This window comes from Argiope bruennichi, chromosome 5 (assembly GCF_947563725.1).
Source record: "Argiope bruennichi chromosome 5, qqArgBrue1.1, whole genome shotgun sequence".
Lineage (NCBI taxonomy): Eukaryota > Metazoa > Arthropoda > Arachnida > Araneae > Araneidae > Argiope > Argiope bruennichi.
Genome location: NC_079155.1, coordinates 89,780,023 through 89,796,525, shown reverse-complemented (window position 1 = coordinate 89,796,525; position 16,503 = coordinate 89,780,023). Strand labels below are relative to the sequence as shown.

Here is a 16,503-nt window from a genome sequence, read left to right as displayed (position 1 = left end):
AATGCTGCTTCCCAGCATAGTTGGTTCCATCATCAAAAAGACCGTTTTACAGTCATCTGTATTGGACGGTGTCCGGGTGTCGCATCGGAGGTCCCAGAGCTTGGCGGCAAACTTGACGACCATTTGGCGAGAAATTTGGCGACTTTGGCACCAAAATAGATTATACCCGAAATATCGAGAATTTTCCCGATCCGTCCATTGGGAACCGAGATACGCCTCGAAAGTTCCTTATTGGTTGAGAGTCTTCTAGCCCCTCCTCCTGAGACCTATAAAAGTAGGCAGTCTGCAGCTGCCAGAGGAGGGTAGGCGGAACCGACGGTGAAGAACGAGTCTTCCAGAGATTAGCACAGCAGCGACGGAGTCAAGCTAGTGCTGAACTAAGCTGTGCGTTACTGTCTGCAGTAGAGTCTTGTTGTATGCACGTCTCGGCTGAAGATAATTGTCTTCTCTGTGCTGTATGTAGTTGTCGTCTTTGTGCTGTCCTGTGTCTTCGTGTAAATAAACTTCGTTGTTTTTTTTCTACTGCCGCCTGCTGATTGAGTGTTCTCCACACCATATAACTTCCACTATCCAAACGAACCCGGGAAATTTCGTAACAATATGCAGAAAGATAAAATGTATGAAAATATACAAGAATTATGTGTTCACTTATTATTATGGCATAGCCGATGAAGATGCATTTATAAAAATCAAATGAAAAATAATTTGGTTAATATTAACAAAGAGAAACTGTTTGATTGATATTTATGAATGCAAATGTATGATAAGAGAAAAGGGTTAAGCGACAGCTGATAACTTCCTTTTCTCTCTTTCAGAAAAGATTCATGAAAAAACTCTTATCCAAGCTACGCATTGAGGATAGAGCGAGCATTGTAAGCGTTTACCTCAAGAACTTGCAGATGGAGCTAACAGGATTCCGTAGATGGTGTCTGAATCACTACATCAGCAGAAAACTCGGTGTAATCCTCTTTTGGGTGATGCTGCTGAATATCGTACCGATTGCCGGAGAGATTTTCAGCCTTCTCTTCGAAAAGATTCAGAAGAGTACCAGGCAGCGATTTGAGCGGGAATTTATCGTATTCGAAGTTCTTAATGGAGTTGCGACCTTGTTTTATGTCTACGATGCCTTTGTCGGCGTAAGTATATCGAATTCAATGATAAAGAATGCATTGTGCTTTTTCATCAGTTTTGAAATTTTTGTTTCAAGCTCATGAAAAATTTGAATTTTTCAATTGTTTAAGAAATTAATTGAAAAATTGTTTTTGTCAATTGTTTTTTGTTCAAGAAAAATTTGAATTCAAGATGTTTTGAAGTAAAGATAGTTGAAATGCATTGTTTTGATGTGCGAAAAAATTGTACAAAAGTTATTCTAACCGCGAAATAATGTTTTTGCTTATTTTAATGAGAAATACAGGAAGATAAAAAAAAAGAGTGCAATAAATATCAAAAGTAATAATACTGTGCGATACCTCGACCTAGCCAGAGGCCATACGGGAAACTTGATGGGCCGCCGAAGAGCAACCTGACATAGGACGAAGGAACAAACTACACTTGATGACATTGTACCCTTGCAAACAAAAAAGAACCCTCTAGGGAAAACGCATATTGGTACAGAAAAAGAATAGAAAAAAAGCATTTACATTTTACATTGCATATTATATATTAAGTTGCGAAACATTAAAAATGCATAAAATACATTAAATGAGCGTTAACTTTTTGCATTAGGAGTTTACAATACAAAATCTTTGAACACAAATACAAGGCTTTGAACAAAACACAAAAGCTTTGAACAAAATGTCCCTAATTGAAGAAGATTTAATGAATGGAATTTTTTTTTGAACCTATTGGAACAAACCAGTGTAACGTAGAAGCATATAAAAAATGTAATGTGCGCATGCTAAATGACATCGCTTGGCATAAAGTGGATTAGGATTCTTATTATTTTTGCCGATTTGTATACAAAATTTACAAAGCGAAAATATTGTAATCATTAAAAGGTTTTCATGGATCTCCATTTTCCAGACCTCTTTGAGTTCCAAAAAAAGCGAGATATATCTTTCTGTAAATACGATAGTTCAAATCGATTTGGACGATTGAAATCCGGCATATGGTTTGCATGCAAAATGTTCAGACTTCAGCAAAATTTTGAATGGAATCCAGTGTAGGGATCTATATATTTCTCAAATCAAATATACACAATAACTTACAAAATGTGAAAAGACATATAGATAAAATTTCTTAAAGATATTTTACATCTAAAATGTAGGTCTGTGTCAAATTAATTGGTTGGAAAAAAGCATCTAAAATACATACACTCATTTTCTTCACTGTAATACGAAGTACAAAACACTCATAGGTGTGATACTGAAAATAAAAATCCTAGCACTTCTAGAGTTCATGATGTCCTCAAGGTCCCTAATATTTACATGGGCAGAAAAGGTGATAACACATTCGTTAGAAAGTATGCGAACAAGTTTCGGTTTGACCTTTCTTGCTGTTTCATACAAGTTAAAACTGACACTGAAGTCATCAAATGGGCATATTAACAGCACTGACTGTATTACCTTCGGATACCTTGTTTAATGAATACTGTGACAGCAAGCAAGCAAATCTTGGAGGAAATAATATCAAATACATAATTTCACTCTTAAAATTACAAGCTCAACTTTTCAATAAAATACGTTTATCTAAATGAAACATAAATTTTTCCTTTTTAATTCTGTAGCTGGTAGGAATGGGATGTCGTCAATACTTTCACAGTCATGGTAACAAAATCGACTTCTTCGTGACAACCGTTGCAGTGGCGCAGGCTTTATTTGACATTGTGATTATATCCGCCTTCCGAACAAACTATCCTTTCGAATTTATTTACGCCCTGGTGTCCATGAGCTGCATTAGGCTTCTGCGACTGGTTTGGGTATGTATATCTTCCAAATTAAATCAAACAATGTAACTGATTCTTCTGCAACATAGTTGCTTAGGTCAACAATTTATTTAATTAACCTCTTGGATGCATTTCTATTTGCATTTTACATGGCTAGGCATGGTTTTCTTTTATTAGTTGCATTTTTACATCAGCTCATTGGAAATGCAGATCTGACTTTATGCTTCAGCACTTTTCACGCTGGTGCTCACTCTGAATGTGGTCCAGTAATTAAACCTTTTGAGACAATATTTCAAATTGGAAACGTGTTTTAAATATCGTGAAAGACTTAATTTTCGTTGTTGAGTCAATAGTTTGTACAACTGAAAAAAATTTGGAAGATTCAATTTTTGCACATTCCTCCAGTTCCGTTAATCATATTAAATCGCATTCCTACCAATATTCCTGATGGCTAAGAATAACTTTCTTTTATAAAATGCCTCTTTATAAAGTGACTGTCAATAACTAAACCGTTAAAGACAAATATATACTTCCAATTGGCTTAGTTCTTTAAATAACTTGAAGATTGATATTTTATATGTAGTGAGAGAATATACTGTTGGAAAAAAATTATGAAAACGAAATGTTTCCAAATTTTCCTGTCCGATTAGTCATATTAAGTAGAATATTCACGCCTCACTAATATTTTTTTAAATCTTCTATTCTTCTGCAACAAAGCTACTCTACTGAAATTGGTGTTATGAAGTTTTCACTATCACAATTCTCAGACACTGAATGAATTTTACCTGAAGAAGCGCCATTTCTTGATTGATGGATTTTCCTCAAAATTGAACTGAACTTTGAAGTAGTACTCTATTGTTCGGTCAAATTTAGCTCCAGGAGCGTGACAGGGAGCCAATATTATTTAAAATTTTAATGAATTGAAGATATTTTATCAAATATGACCTACAGGACCAAGGGGTTATTTTTAAAAAATAGACATAATTTTTTTCAACCAATCTTTTATTGACTCAAATAACATAAAATATAATTATTTATCTTTTGAAGTATTTATCTAAATAAAATATGTAACTATCTCTAAATGTTTAGAAATTAATTATTAAGCCTCCATAGATATCTGTATAAAGTATGTTAAACCTTCCAACAGCCTCACTTATTTTAAAAATGTACGCTACCTTTTGACTGAAATGAACAGTACAACTATATAAAAACATATCTGACCTTGCTTTTGTTCGTTATGATTGACGAACTATGAGTGAAAATTAATTTACATTGCGGTCTGGTTGTAAAGATTCGGTTTTAGGAACGGAGATTTATGTGGATGATCTTTGTTGCCATTAAATGATCCTCAGTCTACTTGGATTCATTGCAAGTTAAACCTGAAATCCAGGACCAGTGTTCTTCCCATTGGTATGACAGGGAATTTTAAACAGATTTTTTTGCACAGAAATAGGTTTTATTAAGTGATGTCGCTTCAAAACTAAGATATTCATCCCAACATAGTCTTCCGGTCATTTCATCTCAAAACATTAATATAGATTATTGATTCATATTTAAGATATGACATTGTTTTGCTGATATTTTTTTATCATTTCTTATAATCTTATTTCTTTTCGAGTAGTGAAAGATAATAATGCATTCATTATAAAGAGGCATTGATATTTTATTAATTTGAGGTTATTAATGAAATTCTGTTTCTCTAGGTTACTATGTCAGGAATTCTCATCAGTGTAATGGACGAAGCTTGTTCAGTAATCTACAATGCTTACGACTTAGGAGTAGGATTTCTGATTGCCAACGAAGAGATTGCTAAAACTGCTACTAAAATTGTAGATTACGAACCAAGCTCTGATTTGGCACAATTTACAGCAGAAAACAATATTGCACTGGTAAGTTTTGGGTATATCTTCCAAAGATTCGACTTTTTTTTAATTAGTTTTATTCTCGTGGCTTTAGGAAATTTGGCATAGCTTGTTCAAACAAAATGTTTCAAACTCACTGTTCAAATGTCAAAACTCACTGCTTTTCTTTTATTAATTTCTTATATAAGACTTTGGTTCTCTATACACTTCTTAACTAAGGTACATGATTTTAGTTTCTATAGCAAAGTTTTTTTTCTCTCTATAATCCATTACAAGTAAAATTAAAGTTGAAGGTACAGTTAAAACCTCAATGCTGCTGGTCTCATCATCATTATTTTCTAATTTTCAAAGCTGTTTGTTTCGTCTAAATGGACCATTCACTTTACAACGAGTATTTTGCAGAGTGCAAACCTGAGAAGCTAAAGAATCTGTTGTAAAATTCTTCATCAATACATATGAATTTTTCTTAAGATGGTGGTAATGATTGAACCATTTTATGCCTATTTACCTTTAGTTGGTAGGATCCTATTTGTAAACCTTCCTACACCTGAGACGCTTGCACGAAAGAATATGATTTTTCTTCTTTCAATCGAAATATCTTTTCGTATAATTAGTTCTTAAACAGGATAATTCGAAATATTTGATAAAAGGCAAAAGGACATTTAAAGGCGATTAATATATAGGATGATTATAAAATAGTTTTCCTGATAATAAACATTTATTGCAAAAGAACATTGAATATATTACTATAAATGTTTTTACAATGAAACAGAAGTGTTCCTAAATTTCGTTTAATTCATCAGATAGCACAATTAATGCAGAAATAAAGATTTTGAATTCGATTGTTATCAGAATGATATCAACAAAATAAAAAGTTCATTTTGTCCTTTGGATCCATGAATTCAAATTGACCATTACTATTCAAAGTTAGTTTTGTAGTTGCAATGCCAGTTGAAGCTATTGATGCACTGTAGTGATTAGAGTGCATGTCGTGGCTGGTTCGTGAGTGCTTTGAATAAATAGGCAAATAGAAAACTTAACAACAAATTTATCGCAGATTCGTTCGAGCTACTCTTCTCAGTAACTCCTTCTCCTAAAAGAGCAAACATTCGAATGACCTCAGTATTTTAATTAAACTCGCGCTAGTAGTCTAGCGCCATCTATGAACTTATTTCCTAACGCTTCAAAATCCACTAATAATTTAATAATAATAATAAAAAAAAACACTAATTCTAAAAAAGGAGCATAAAAACCCAACTTTATTTTTATCATCAAATCTTTTCTTGCTTCTTAAGTAAAAAAATACATTTTTCGAAAAAAAATAAAAATATTTGTTGTGATTGGATTTTGAAGCGTTAGGAAATAAGTTCATAGATGGCGCTAGACTACTAGCGCGAGTTTAATTAAAATACTGAGGTCATTCGAATGTTTGCTCTTTTAGGAGAAGGAGTTACTGAGAAGAGTAACTCGAACGAATCTGCGATAAATTTGTTGTTAAGTTTTCTATTTGCCTATTTATTCAAAGCACTCACGAACCAGCCACGACATGCACTCTAAGATTAGAATCACAGAAGTGGCGCCCAGTATGACAGTCGTATTATTGAACATTATTTCGCGAGAACTGCAATACCGCCTTGACGTTCTTTCAACTACGAAAGGAGAACACATTCAAATTTCTGCTATAGACGGATTTATTAAAAGCTTTATAAACTTATCGAATATATTTATCTTTTCAATATATCGAAACAGCAAAATACCAGATTATAATAATTTTTATACACATGATCATTCATTTGTAATCAGTGAAATACTGTTTGGCACCACCCAGTATATATATATATATATATATATATATATATATATATATATAACCACTCTAAAGTAAGAAAAAGTTTGAAAACGAAACTAAAATGAAAACGAAACAAAACAGTTTCGAAATCGCAACTAAAATTTATTACCTATTTAAACTAAAACCAAAAAGGAACTTCATAGTATTTAGAGAGCGCAATTGCAGCTACTTCTAAAACACAGATGAATTGATACAAAAGTATTAGAATCAAGTTAATAGGAAAAACAAAAATCAAATAAAAATTAAACCAAACAAATTATTAAAAAAATATTAAATTCCTTGACTGTTGGATGGTATGTTCTGGCCTTTTCGTTTTTAATTTTAATTTTAATGCTGTTTTTGTTTTTATTGTTATTTTTACTTTGTTGTGGTTATTTTTTTTCTAATTTGTTATTTTGTATTTCCTTTCTGTTAAAATGGTATATCTCTTGAGCATAATTTCAGGGGATTTTCGGGTCACGAGGAATCATTATTAGACTTAATGTCTGTATGTCCTCACAGAAAAAATCCCTTTATTTGAATCCCTGCCTGAGGGTGACCCTTGAAAAAGTCTTCAGGCCGGATTCTTTTTTTAATATTTTTTTAATAATTTTTTTGGTTTAATTTTTATTTGATTTTTGTTTTTCCTATTAACTTGATTCTAATACTTTTGTATATATATATATATATATATATATATATATATAGAGAGAGAGAGAGAGAGAGAGAGAGAGAGAGAGAGATTTTTTTCATGATAACGTGTATAAAAATGACCAATGTAAGTGTCACAAAATGCATGAACAACAGCTAATCGTGAGGAAAAAAGGTAAAGGCATAAGGAACAAATATTTTTTATGAATGAACGTTCCACAATAAATGAACTAAAATGCAGTCTCCAAGAAATAATACGAAACTCCAGTGACGCTTAGATTGACATACATCTGCAAATATCTCAAGCATTTTACTCATTTTTCTAACAAAAACCAACAGCTTATAGAGTTTTAACTATATATAATACAGGATGTCTCTAAGATAACTTTCTCTGGTTAAAAATATTTTCTATTAAAATTAATGTTTGAAATAAAACTGAATTTCATATGTAGACATTGGAAAGCATGTGAAGAGGAATTCCACATAAACATACACACAGATAGAAGCTGAAAAATCGTACCAAGATTCACTAGTGCAAATTCTTGTACATAATATAGATCAACACACTGAAAACATTGCTCGTGAGCCAATAGTTGACATGGCTGATTAATAAAATATTGCATTAGTTCCGTTTCATAATATATATGCAATCTAGTAAAACTCATTTTCCCTGCATTCATTATAATTATTTGCCTATTTTCTGTTCTCTCATATCAGCGACTCTTTCTATTAATTTATTTCTTGTGGCTTCCATTATTGTGTATAAGTTTGGTTTCATTGTAGTCATTGATTTTAGTTATAAATGAAATGCCTACAAACGAGGAAAATCATTTCACAACAACCCGATATTATGTTCTGACTCATTATTTGTGGGTCCCAAATGAAGTCATTTATGTTATATCTCTGACTGTGGTGGCCAAGGAACAGACCCAAGCCATTCAATCTATTGGAGGACATAAAAATCCTCGAATCTCATTCTGATACTAATACAGAAATGAACTGGCATTTCATCGTTCTTGGGCTGTATTCATTCCTGAACTCCTAAAGAAATATTGGAAAGAAGTTTCTGCAATAAGGAAATAAAAAAGAGCCATCTGTTCAGCCACTGAATCGGGCAAATTTAGGAAGTACTGACCAGCTAAGTAGCTGTGCAAGCTGCTAGCTTAATACATTAACGGAAAATCTTTGCAGATAGTATATGATTTAGTGCCAATTAAACGAATATAATGTCGTGTTAATATGTAATTTAGTGTCAATTAAAGTCATGTAGTGCCGTGTTAGTATGTGATTTATGCCAATTAAAGTGATGTAATGCCATGTTAGTATACTGTTTAGTGCCAATTAAATTTATGTAGTGCCATGTTAGTATGTGATTTGTGCCATGTAACTTATCAAAGCTTGAAGAGTAAAAAATTAGGATTTTTTAATGCTCTTGAAAGAATAGACATAGCATTACATTGTTCTTTCACTTCAAAGCAGCATTTATGCAGAAGTATTTTATTATATAATCTGCTTATTTCGAATGTTTCAGCCACACTTTCTATTAGAGTATCCCACAAGTTTCTTTCCTATTTCTAATATGAAATGAATACACGGTATTTACTGTTTAAGATATTATTTATTTTATTATATAAGAACCCGTTTTCTCTATTACCTTCATCCATCTCTCAAGAAGCCTCATTATACTTTCTTGCCAAAATTGTTGTGTTTTGGACAAGACATAATGCTCGAGGTTAGCTATTGAGCTTTCATTTCGCTGTTGGATTTAAAGCGCTTATCTCGAAGACAATTTTTTTATAGACAGAAAGAAGTAATAATCAGATGGAGCGAGATCTGTAGAATATGCAGGATGCAGTAAAACATCCCAATCAAACTGTAAGAGCTTCTCTCTTGTGACTACTTCAATATATGTCTCGTGTTGTCATGATGTAAAACAATGCCTCGTCGGTTCATTCTGGCCATGTTTTTGTTGTTGTTGTTGTTATAGCAGCTTTCAATTGATCCAGTTGACGGCAGTATTTCGTTGAATTCATTGTTTCTCCTTGAGAAAGGAGCTAGTAGAAAATTACGCTTTTCCAATTCCACCAAACAGACAAAAGAACTTTTTAGAGACTGTGGCACAAACGAAACGAATTGTAAGACAGCTCTGATACGATGTAAACCGATGACATAGACGGCTAACAGATAAGCCTGTAGGTTTGCCAGATAAGGCCATTCATAGCGCAATGATAAAGAAACTTTTGGGACACCCTAATACTTTATACCTGTCTTTTAGAAATCAATATGTAGATGCTGTTTGAAACTTAATATGAAAATCACTAGATTTAAAATTAAACTACTCTTGCTGCTTATTATCATGACGTTTGTCTAATACTTCTAAAAAGTTGATCAAAAACACTCAAAATAAAACTCATCGCATTTCAGTTTATCGTAATATCGATTTTACTGCATTTCATCAATAATTATCTATTCTTTTAAAACTACCATTCATGAAAATAAGCACGAATCTTTTACTAGAATTATTGCACTTTATTTCAAAAGTTCAGTCTAATTGAATCCCTTGAAATTTGTATTTCTTTTTTTATCAAACACTTTACGTTTCTTTCGGCATTTAAAATAAAATGTCATTTAAGACCCATTAAATAAAACAAACCGAGCGCAAAAGCTTTAAAAGCATTGAAGTGTCAAATGTACTTCCACATTCATGTAATTTAGTTTTAGCTATCTACTGAAATTTTAATTCCTCGGAAGTAGCTTTCGGCTATATATCATCATCATGAATAAAGACTTAGCTTTGTAGATATTTTATAGATAAATACTTAATTTAAGTTCAAGCGCAAAAGAATGAATATTTAAATGTGTAAAGTAAGTATATTGAGAATGGAGTATATTTAGAAATTCGTGGATTAAAATAACTGAGGCATTCAGAAAAGGAATAACTAAACTTATCTTGAAAATATGTGATTGTAGATAATTTTTATAAGGTGCCGGGGTATTATTTCAATCATATTTTGATAAAATGTGTGTATGTTTACAAGAATTCGAATATTATTTTGATATTGTCGTGGTATGTTTATATTTATAAGCAATGTCTACCAAATTCAAGATTAATAGACATCATTTGTATTTTTATTTCATATTTCATTTTAATTACTTGTTAATTTAAGTATAATTTTTGTTATCTTTTATGCAATTTATGCATAGAAAAAATTCGTACTTAAGATTTTGAGGAATTCCTATGTTTCCAGTCTCCCTGAATAAATAAAAAAAAAATAATAAATAAAAACCATGCTTTCGGCATTGTTTGTCTGGTTATGAGCATGATAACTCAAAGACGCTTTGAGGTAGACAAATGAAATTTAGTTCGTGTTCTTAACAACAAGTCTGTTGATTTCTAATAGATTTTCAACAAAATCCATTCATATGAAGTCTGCCTGGCTGTATGTCCGATTGCATGCCAACACGATAACTACAAAATATATCGAGCTGAATAAATAAATAAAACTTGGTACAAAGATATGAAACATTTAAAATATAACACAACGGTTGCCATAAGGGGTACCAGTAACTGACAACTGGTTATTTCAGTGGAGCCATACGCGGGTCATAGGTGACCATCAAATTAGATTGATATTTGAGCTATCGTCAAGAGTTGCCGGTCACTATATAAAGTGGCCGACATGGCCTATCTGTATATTCCGGTGATTTGGCTTGGAAATATTATTCGAAAGAAACATAATATATACCCATTCGTAGTAAAATTATTTCATTAAAGCCGTGATCAGCACTGCTGACCACACATAAAAAAGACGTTAAACTTTATTAAAGACTAGCGAGTGTCGTCTCACCAAAATTTTCTCGCATATTTTCTAATAAAGGTGTTATTACCCAATCCACTCCTATAAAAATTTGTAGACTTTGGGTAAAGCAGACAACACTTTGCATAGTGCTGGTGTATAGTGTCATACAAGTATTAAATATATTAAAAATTAATCTTTGGCATGAAATTAGCATTTTTACGAAAATAACAGTGTTATTCTAGGCTAATTTCTTCGCCATTAATGTCTAACATTTAACAATAGGTACCACAATATCAAGTCCATTTTTAGACGCGTTTTTCTCAACCGACTGACACCACTGAATTTCTAGTCACAAAATCACTGGCCATTAATGTCTAACATTTAACAATAGGCACCAGAATATCAAATCTTTTTTTAGACGCGTTTTTCTCAACCGACTGACATCACTACACTTCTAGTCACAAAATCACTGGCCATTAATGTCTAACATTTAACAATAGGCACCAGAATATCGAATCTATTTTTAGACGCGTTTTTCTCAACCGACTGACACCACTACACTTCTAGTCACAAAATCACTTGCCAAATGTGATACTTTTAAATCATTGCTTTTTTTAGTTATCGCGTTTAATTGCGTCTGAATACATAGCCCGACAGATGAACAATCCCCAATTACTTTCGACTCAAAATTTGATTGGCGTCTACTCTATAGATGTTAAAACTAAATAACGAATTTTGTCCATTTAGCTCTTTTCGTTGTGTAACTTACATTCGAACAGCTGGACAGACAAACTTCCTCAGAAGGAATTTTGCTCAAAATTTTAACACATTATGTATAGAGATCATGTACCAAATTTTATCCTTCTTGCTCACAGTGTTTTTGAGTTGTCTTTGTTGCAGATAGGCAAACAGATAGACATAAGGTCAAAAATGTGATTTTCAAACTCAGGGATATTTGAAGCCTGGAGATTCGTCAAAATCTCTAGTTCGAATTTTTTGGTGGTTAGAACACCGTATACGAGAAAGTAAGATTGCCCCAAAATAATGTAATAAAAAATTGAAAAAAATTGAAATCTTCTATCGCAAATTTCAAGTTATCATGTGAGAACAATTTTTTCGATAAATTGCTTAGAGCTAGAAAGCGATATTTGAAACTCAGCATCGAAACGGAGACGTTTTGCGTTGAACGTTGACGGTTGTGATTCAGAATCCAAATGGACACTTTCTGTGTTTGAAGTTGAGTATTGCGATTGAGAATCTTTCAACACACTGCATACGTTTAAGCTTTCTTCGTTCCCGTTGTAAAGCTATTTTACGTTCATGTTTAATTCGATCAGCTTCTAATTTAAATTTTAATCATTCGTTTTTGTTGATTGAAGGTTTTGTCTCTGAAGGTTTGATTGAAGGTTTTGTTCTGGTCTCTGTTTGCTCTTTCGTTCCCTTTCTTTTTTTCTTTGCAAGGCTTCATCGGGAGAAAGCTTAGGACGCCCCATTTATGATTTATACATTGCCTACGCGATTTCGAACTTCAACCCCCCCCCCTAACCAAAACAACATCATGTTCTTTTTCCGTTCTCGTTTCAGTTTCTCTGCTCTTAGTGACGTAAACGACGTAAATGTGGTATCGTTCGATAGAGGACATCGAGTAGAATGTATCGATGGCAATCGTAAAGAGAGTTTTTGTAAAAACAAGGTCGAAACCTTCGCTCAAAAATTCAAATTTTTACAACTTTGAGGGCCCTTAACTTGTGAATCATTTGGAGAAGCAACGTGAAACTCATATCTTTATGTGCATTTCGGCTAGTACTATCCAACGATACGAGCAAATGCAATGTAACTCGAATTTGTAAATTTAGAGATCCGATCTCGGACCCTATCGAGACCAGACTTTCGGTAAAAATGTCATTCGACTCTATTCCTTGAGACGAGTGTTTTAAAGGGGCGCACTCGTCTCTACATTGCGTAGAATCCGAGATATAATAACTCCCTGTCTGACCAGAAGTTGACGTCATCGACATCCCGAGACCTTCTATAGCCCCGTAAAATTACTATGGTGAAAACCCATTGTCCAATAACATAAATAGTTTACGAGATATAACGAAAATCATCTGTGCATGCATTCATGCACAGATGATTTTCGTTATAGATGAGTCCATGGGGGGGGGTCTTTTATAGCCTCAGAGGATTACTATGGTGAAAGCACCATGTCTTTAACATATGTAGTTTACGAGATATAACGAAAACCATCTGCGCATGTGCAGTAGATGACTCCATGGGGGTCTTCTATAGCCCCATAGGATTACTGTGGTGAAAACCCACATCTCTAACAGCAGGTCAACCTTTGAAAAACGCATCTGCTTTCAAAGAAGAATACATAATAATAATGCAATACTGAAAAGCAGGTGAAGCAGATGAAAATGAATATTGACATTTATACTTTATTCATTGCCTACGTGATTGCGAGCTTCAATTATTCAAAATCCCGTAACGAAAATAACATGATGTTCTCACATGATAACAATTACGTTTATATATCCACAAAATTCTTCTCAAAACTGATAATCCTTTTTTAAGCAATTTACATAAAATTCTATGGCGATCAATGTGTTAAATAAAGAAACTATAATACACAATAGTTAAAACATAAAAAATAAAGTGAAGTATAAAATTTCTAGAATAAAATTTCTTTCTCCATATAAAATTTATTTGCTAGAAATAGTAAGTATGTTACAATTTCCTCTATTACTAAAGAAATCTTTATTCCATACAGTTCATTTTTCATTATAATTAGCAAACAAACAAAACAAAGTGCGTCATTTTCTATGTTTTACCTCTTACGTATTATTTCGTCTGAACAGTTTGATAAAACGCTGAAAAAAGTCAGTAATAAACAACAAAAGTGTAGTAATTTATTACGGTTCTTTTCTCACCCAATAATAAAACAAGCTGTGACATAAAAGTCAACAAGAAATATTGCTACTTAGGGAGATGTAGAAATATTTATAGCAATTTTCTGAATTCAGTAATAATCCTTCTTCAGAAAGGAATAAATGAGCAAAATGTCCCCTTTCATTTAAGCTTCAATATTTAGAAGAACGGAAAGCGAAGATAAACAATGTCTTGTCTGTTTCTTTATTTTATCCTTTCTTCGTAAGTTTCTAAACTTCATCTTCAATTTTATCATCAAGTTTTCAGAGTCACATGCTATCAGAATTTATCATCTAGTTTTAGTACAGTGCCTCTTTATGCGAACCAATTTCTTTTCAACATAGTATAAAATGATATCATTGGATAGTCCAATGTCCAATCTTAATATATTTCTTTGCTAGCCGCCTTTGGTTATCAACTGATCAGATATTGATTGTGTTTATTTTCAGTTAAATAACTCATGCATGGTATTTGGTGCTCTTTATTTCCTCAATAATGTTTATTTAATCATGAAATTGGGACAAACATTAAAACGGTTTTGTTATATTAGCTTTACACAGTGGCGACCAGTCCATTAGGGCTGCAGAGTTGCAGCACCCCTGAAATTATTATGAAAAGACTATTTTCATTTTTTCTAATTTTTGGGCTTTACCATTTTGACAATTCCATATTCTTTGCTTATATATATATATATATATATATATATATATATATATATATATATATATATATATATATATATATATATATATATATATATATATATATATATATATATATATATATATATATAATATACTTTATGAGTACGATGATAAAAAAAAGGGGGGAACGTAAGTTAAAGGCATAAAAATAATGCTGAAAAGTAATCAAAAAGCAAGAAAGGGGATAGTTTACGAGTAGCCAATGAAAGATCACTGTACACACGATTGACTCATCGTTTGGAGACAAACACAATTCTTCGATTCAAAAACTGAGAAATGGTTTCATGAGCTGCGGATTAGAACCCGATAAACGGATTCCTTCTTTTTGTCACTGAAGTTCCAAAATTCATCGTTTTTCTCTCACTTTTTTTTTATCTTTCTTTGGCCATTTATAAATTTTAGTTTCATTTCTTCCTGTCTAGATAGAAACACATTTGGTTTATTAGATACTTATTTTCTTTCGTTAGAGGTTCCTTCAATAACCTGTCTGGATAATTTTCTAAAATGTTATTCAAATGAACGATTTTCCAAGGCGTTATCAATTTTTATTAATTATTACATGTAAAAAACGATTAATGAGGCAGATTATTTATTGCAAATATTATGTGATATTCATTTAGGAAAAAGTGTTATCAAGCGTAATAGGCGGAAATAGAACTATGGGCATCAGAAAGGGGGAGGGAGAGTTTTGATACTTTTATCTGTTGTATCATTGCTTCACCATTCATGTATTTTTTATTGATAAAATTACCGTGCATTCATATCATGTATTGTTTATTTAATATTTTTGAATTGCAATAAACTTTATATCTGGCTGTAATGTCTTGATCTAGACTGATCAAATAACAAGGCAGAATTTCCAGACAATGACAATTCTTTATTTTACAACCCTATATATATATATATATATATATATATATATATATATATACACACAAAGAGAAACTTGTTCTGATGTTGGTTAAATAAATAGTTGTTTACACCTGTAGAAGATACAAAAGTCAAAGTCGAAGACTTTCTTGAAACTCAGTTGGGTCTCGGACTCCGAACTCGTGGACGTAGTCCAACAGTCAGCCTGCAATTCGTTTCTTCTCTCCCCTAAAAAGAAAAAAAGAAAAAAAAAACAGTCCGCACTTTATTTTGGCGACAATCTCCGCTTCTTAATTTATATTGGTCATTTGAGCTCCCTTTCGGCCAATCGGGGTTCAGCAATATGCTCTCTCAGTGCCGCCAGTGGGAAGGTCCTTTCACAATGAGAAACATTTAGCATCCAGATGTTTGGACACCCCTTTCTCTTTGAAGGTACTATCAATATATCTTGGACGAGGAATTCCACATGTGGTCTTTCACTGTAGTCGCTAATGAACAGATGCGACCACCCAGGTGTAAAGATCCACCATTTAGCTATCTCGAGGAGTTTAATAAGTAACAGTGACGACACAGCTGACTATAAATGTCTTATCAGTACTAGGAAACGGGGAATGTTACATGGATTTAAAATTAAAAATCTTATACTACCTATAGGTAAATTAACTTCTTCTTTAGATTCCTTATAAGACATAAAACATAAAAACACTACAATTTGCACATGTTATCCTGTTAATATGATAACAAAACTAATCGTTGACTGGAATTTAACCTTCCTGGGATACACAATCAGGAGAGTAACAATCTCAAATAAATTTGCAGATGAGTTATCTCGCTCGAAGAGGGTAAAATTGGTGGGGTTAAAATTTCTGTTTTTCCCATAATTTTGCCAGTTTCACATCTTTATGACTAAAGAAGAACAAATAAATCAAATTGGGTGAATTAGAGCCTTATTAAGAGTAACAACTCTTGTATTAAA

General features: G+C 32.5%; 1 protein-coding gene across 1 annotated transcript in view; it reads left to right on the top strand.

Annotated features, from left to right (window-relative positions):
* Positions 1-16,503, top strand: part of LOC129968317 (sodium/hydrogen exchanger 10-like) — a 101,825-nt gene that overhangs the window by 56,829 nt on the left and 28,493 nt on the right. Inside the window, exons 13-15 of the mRNA XM_056082172.1 lie at positions 816-1,136; positions 2,726-2,917; positions 4,588-4,773. Coding sequence (XP_055938147.1) covers positions 816-1,136; positions 2,726-2,917; positions 4,588-4,773 — 699 coding nt within the window. The remainder of the gene's footprint in view (positions 1-815; positions 1,137-2,725; positions 2,918-4,587; positions 4,774-16,503) is intronic.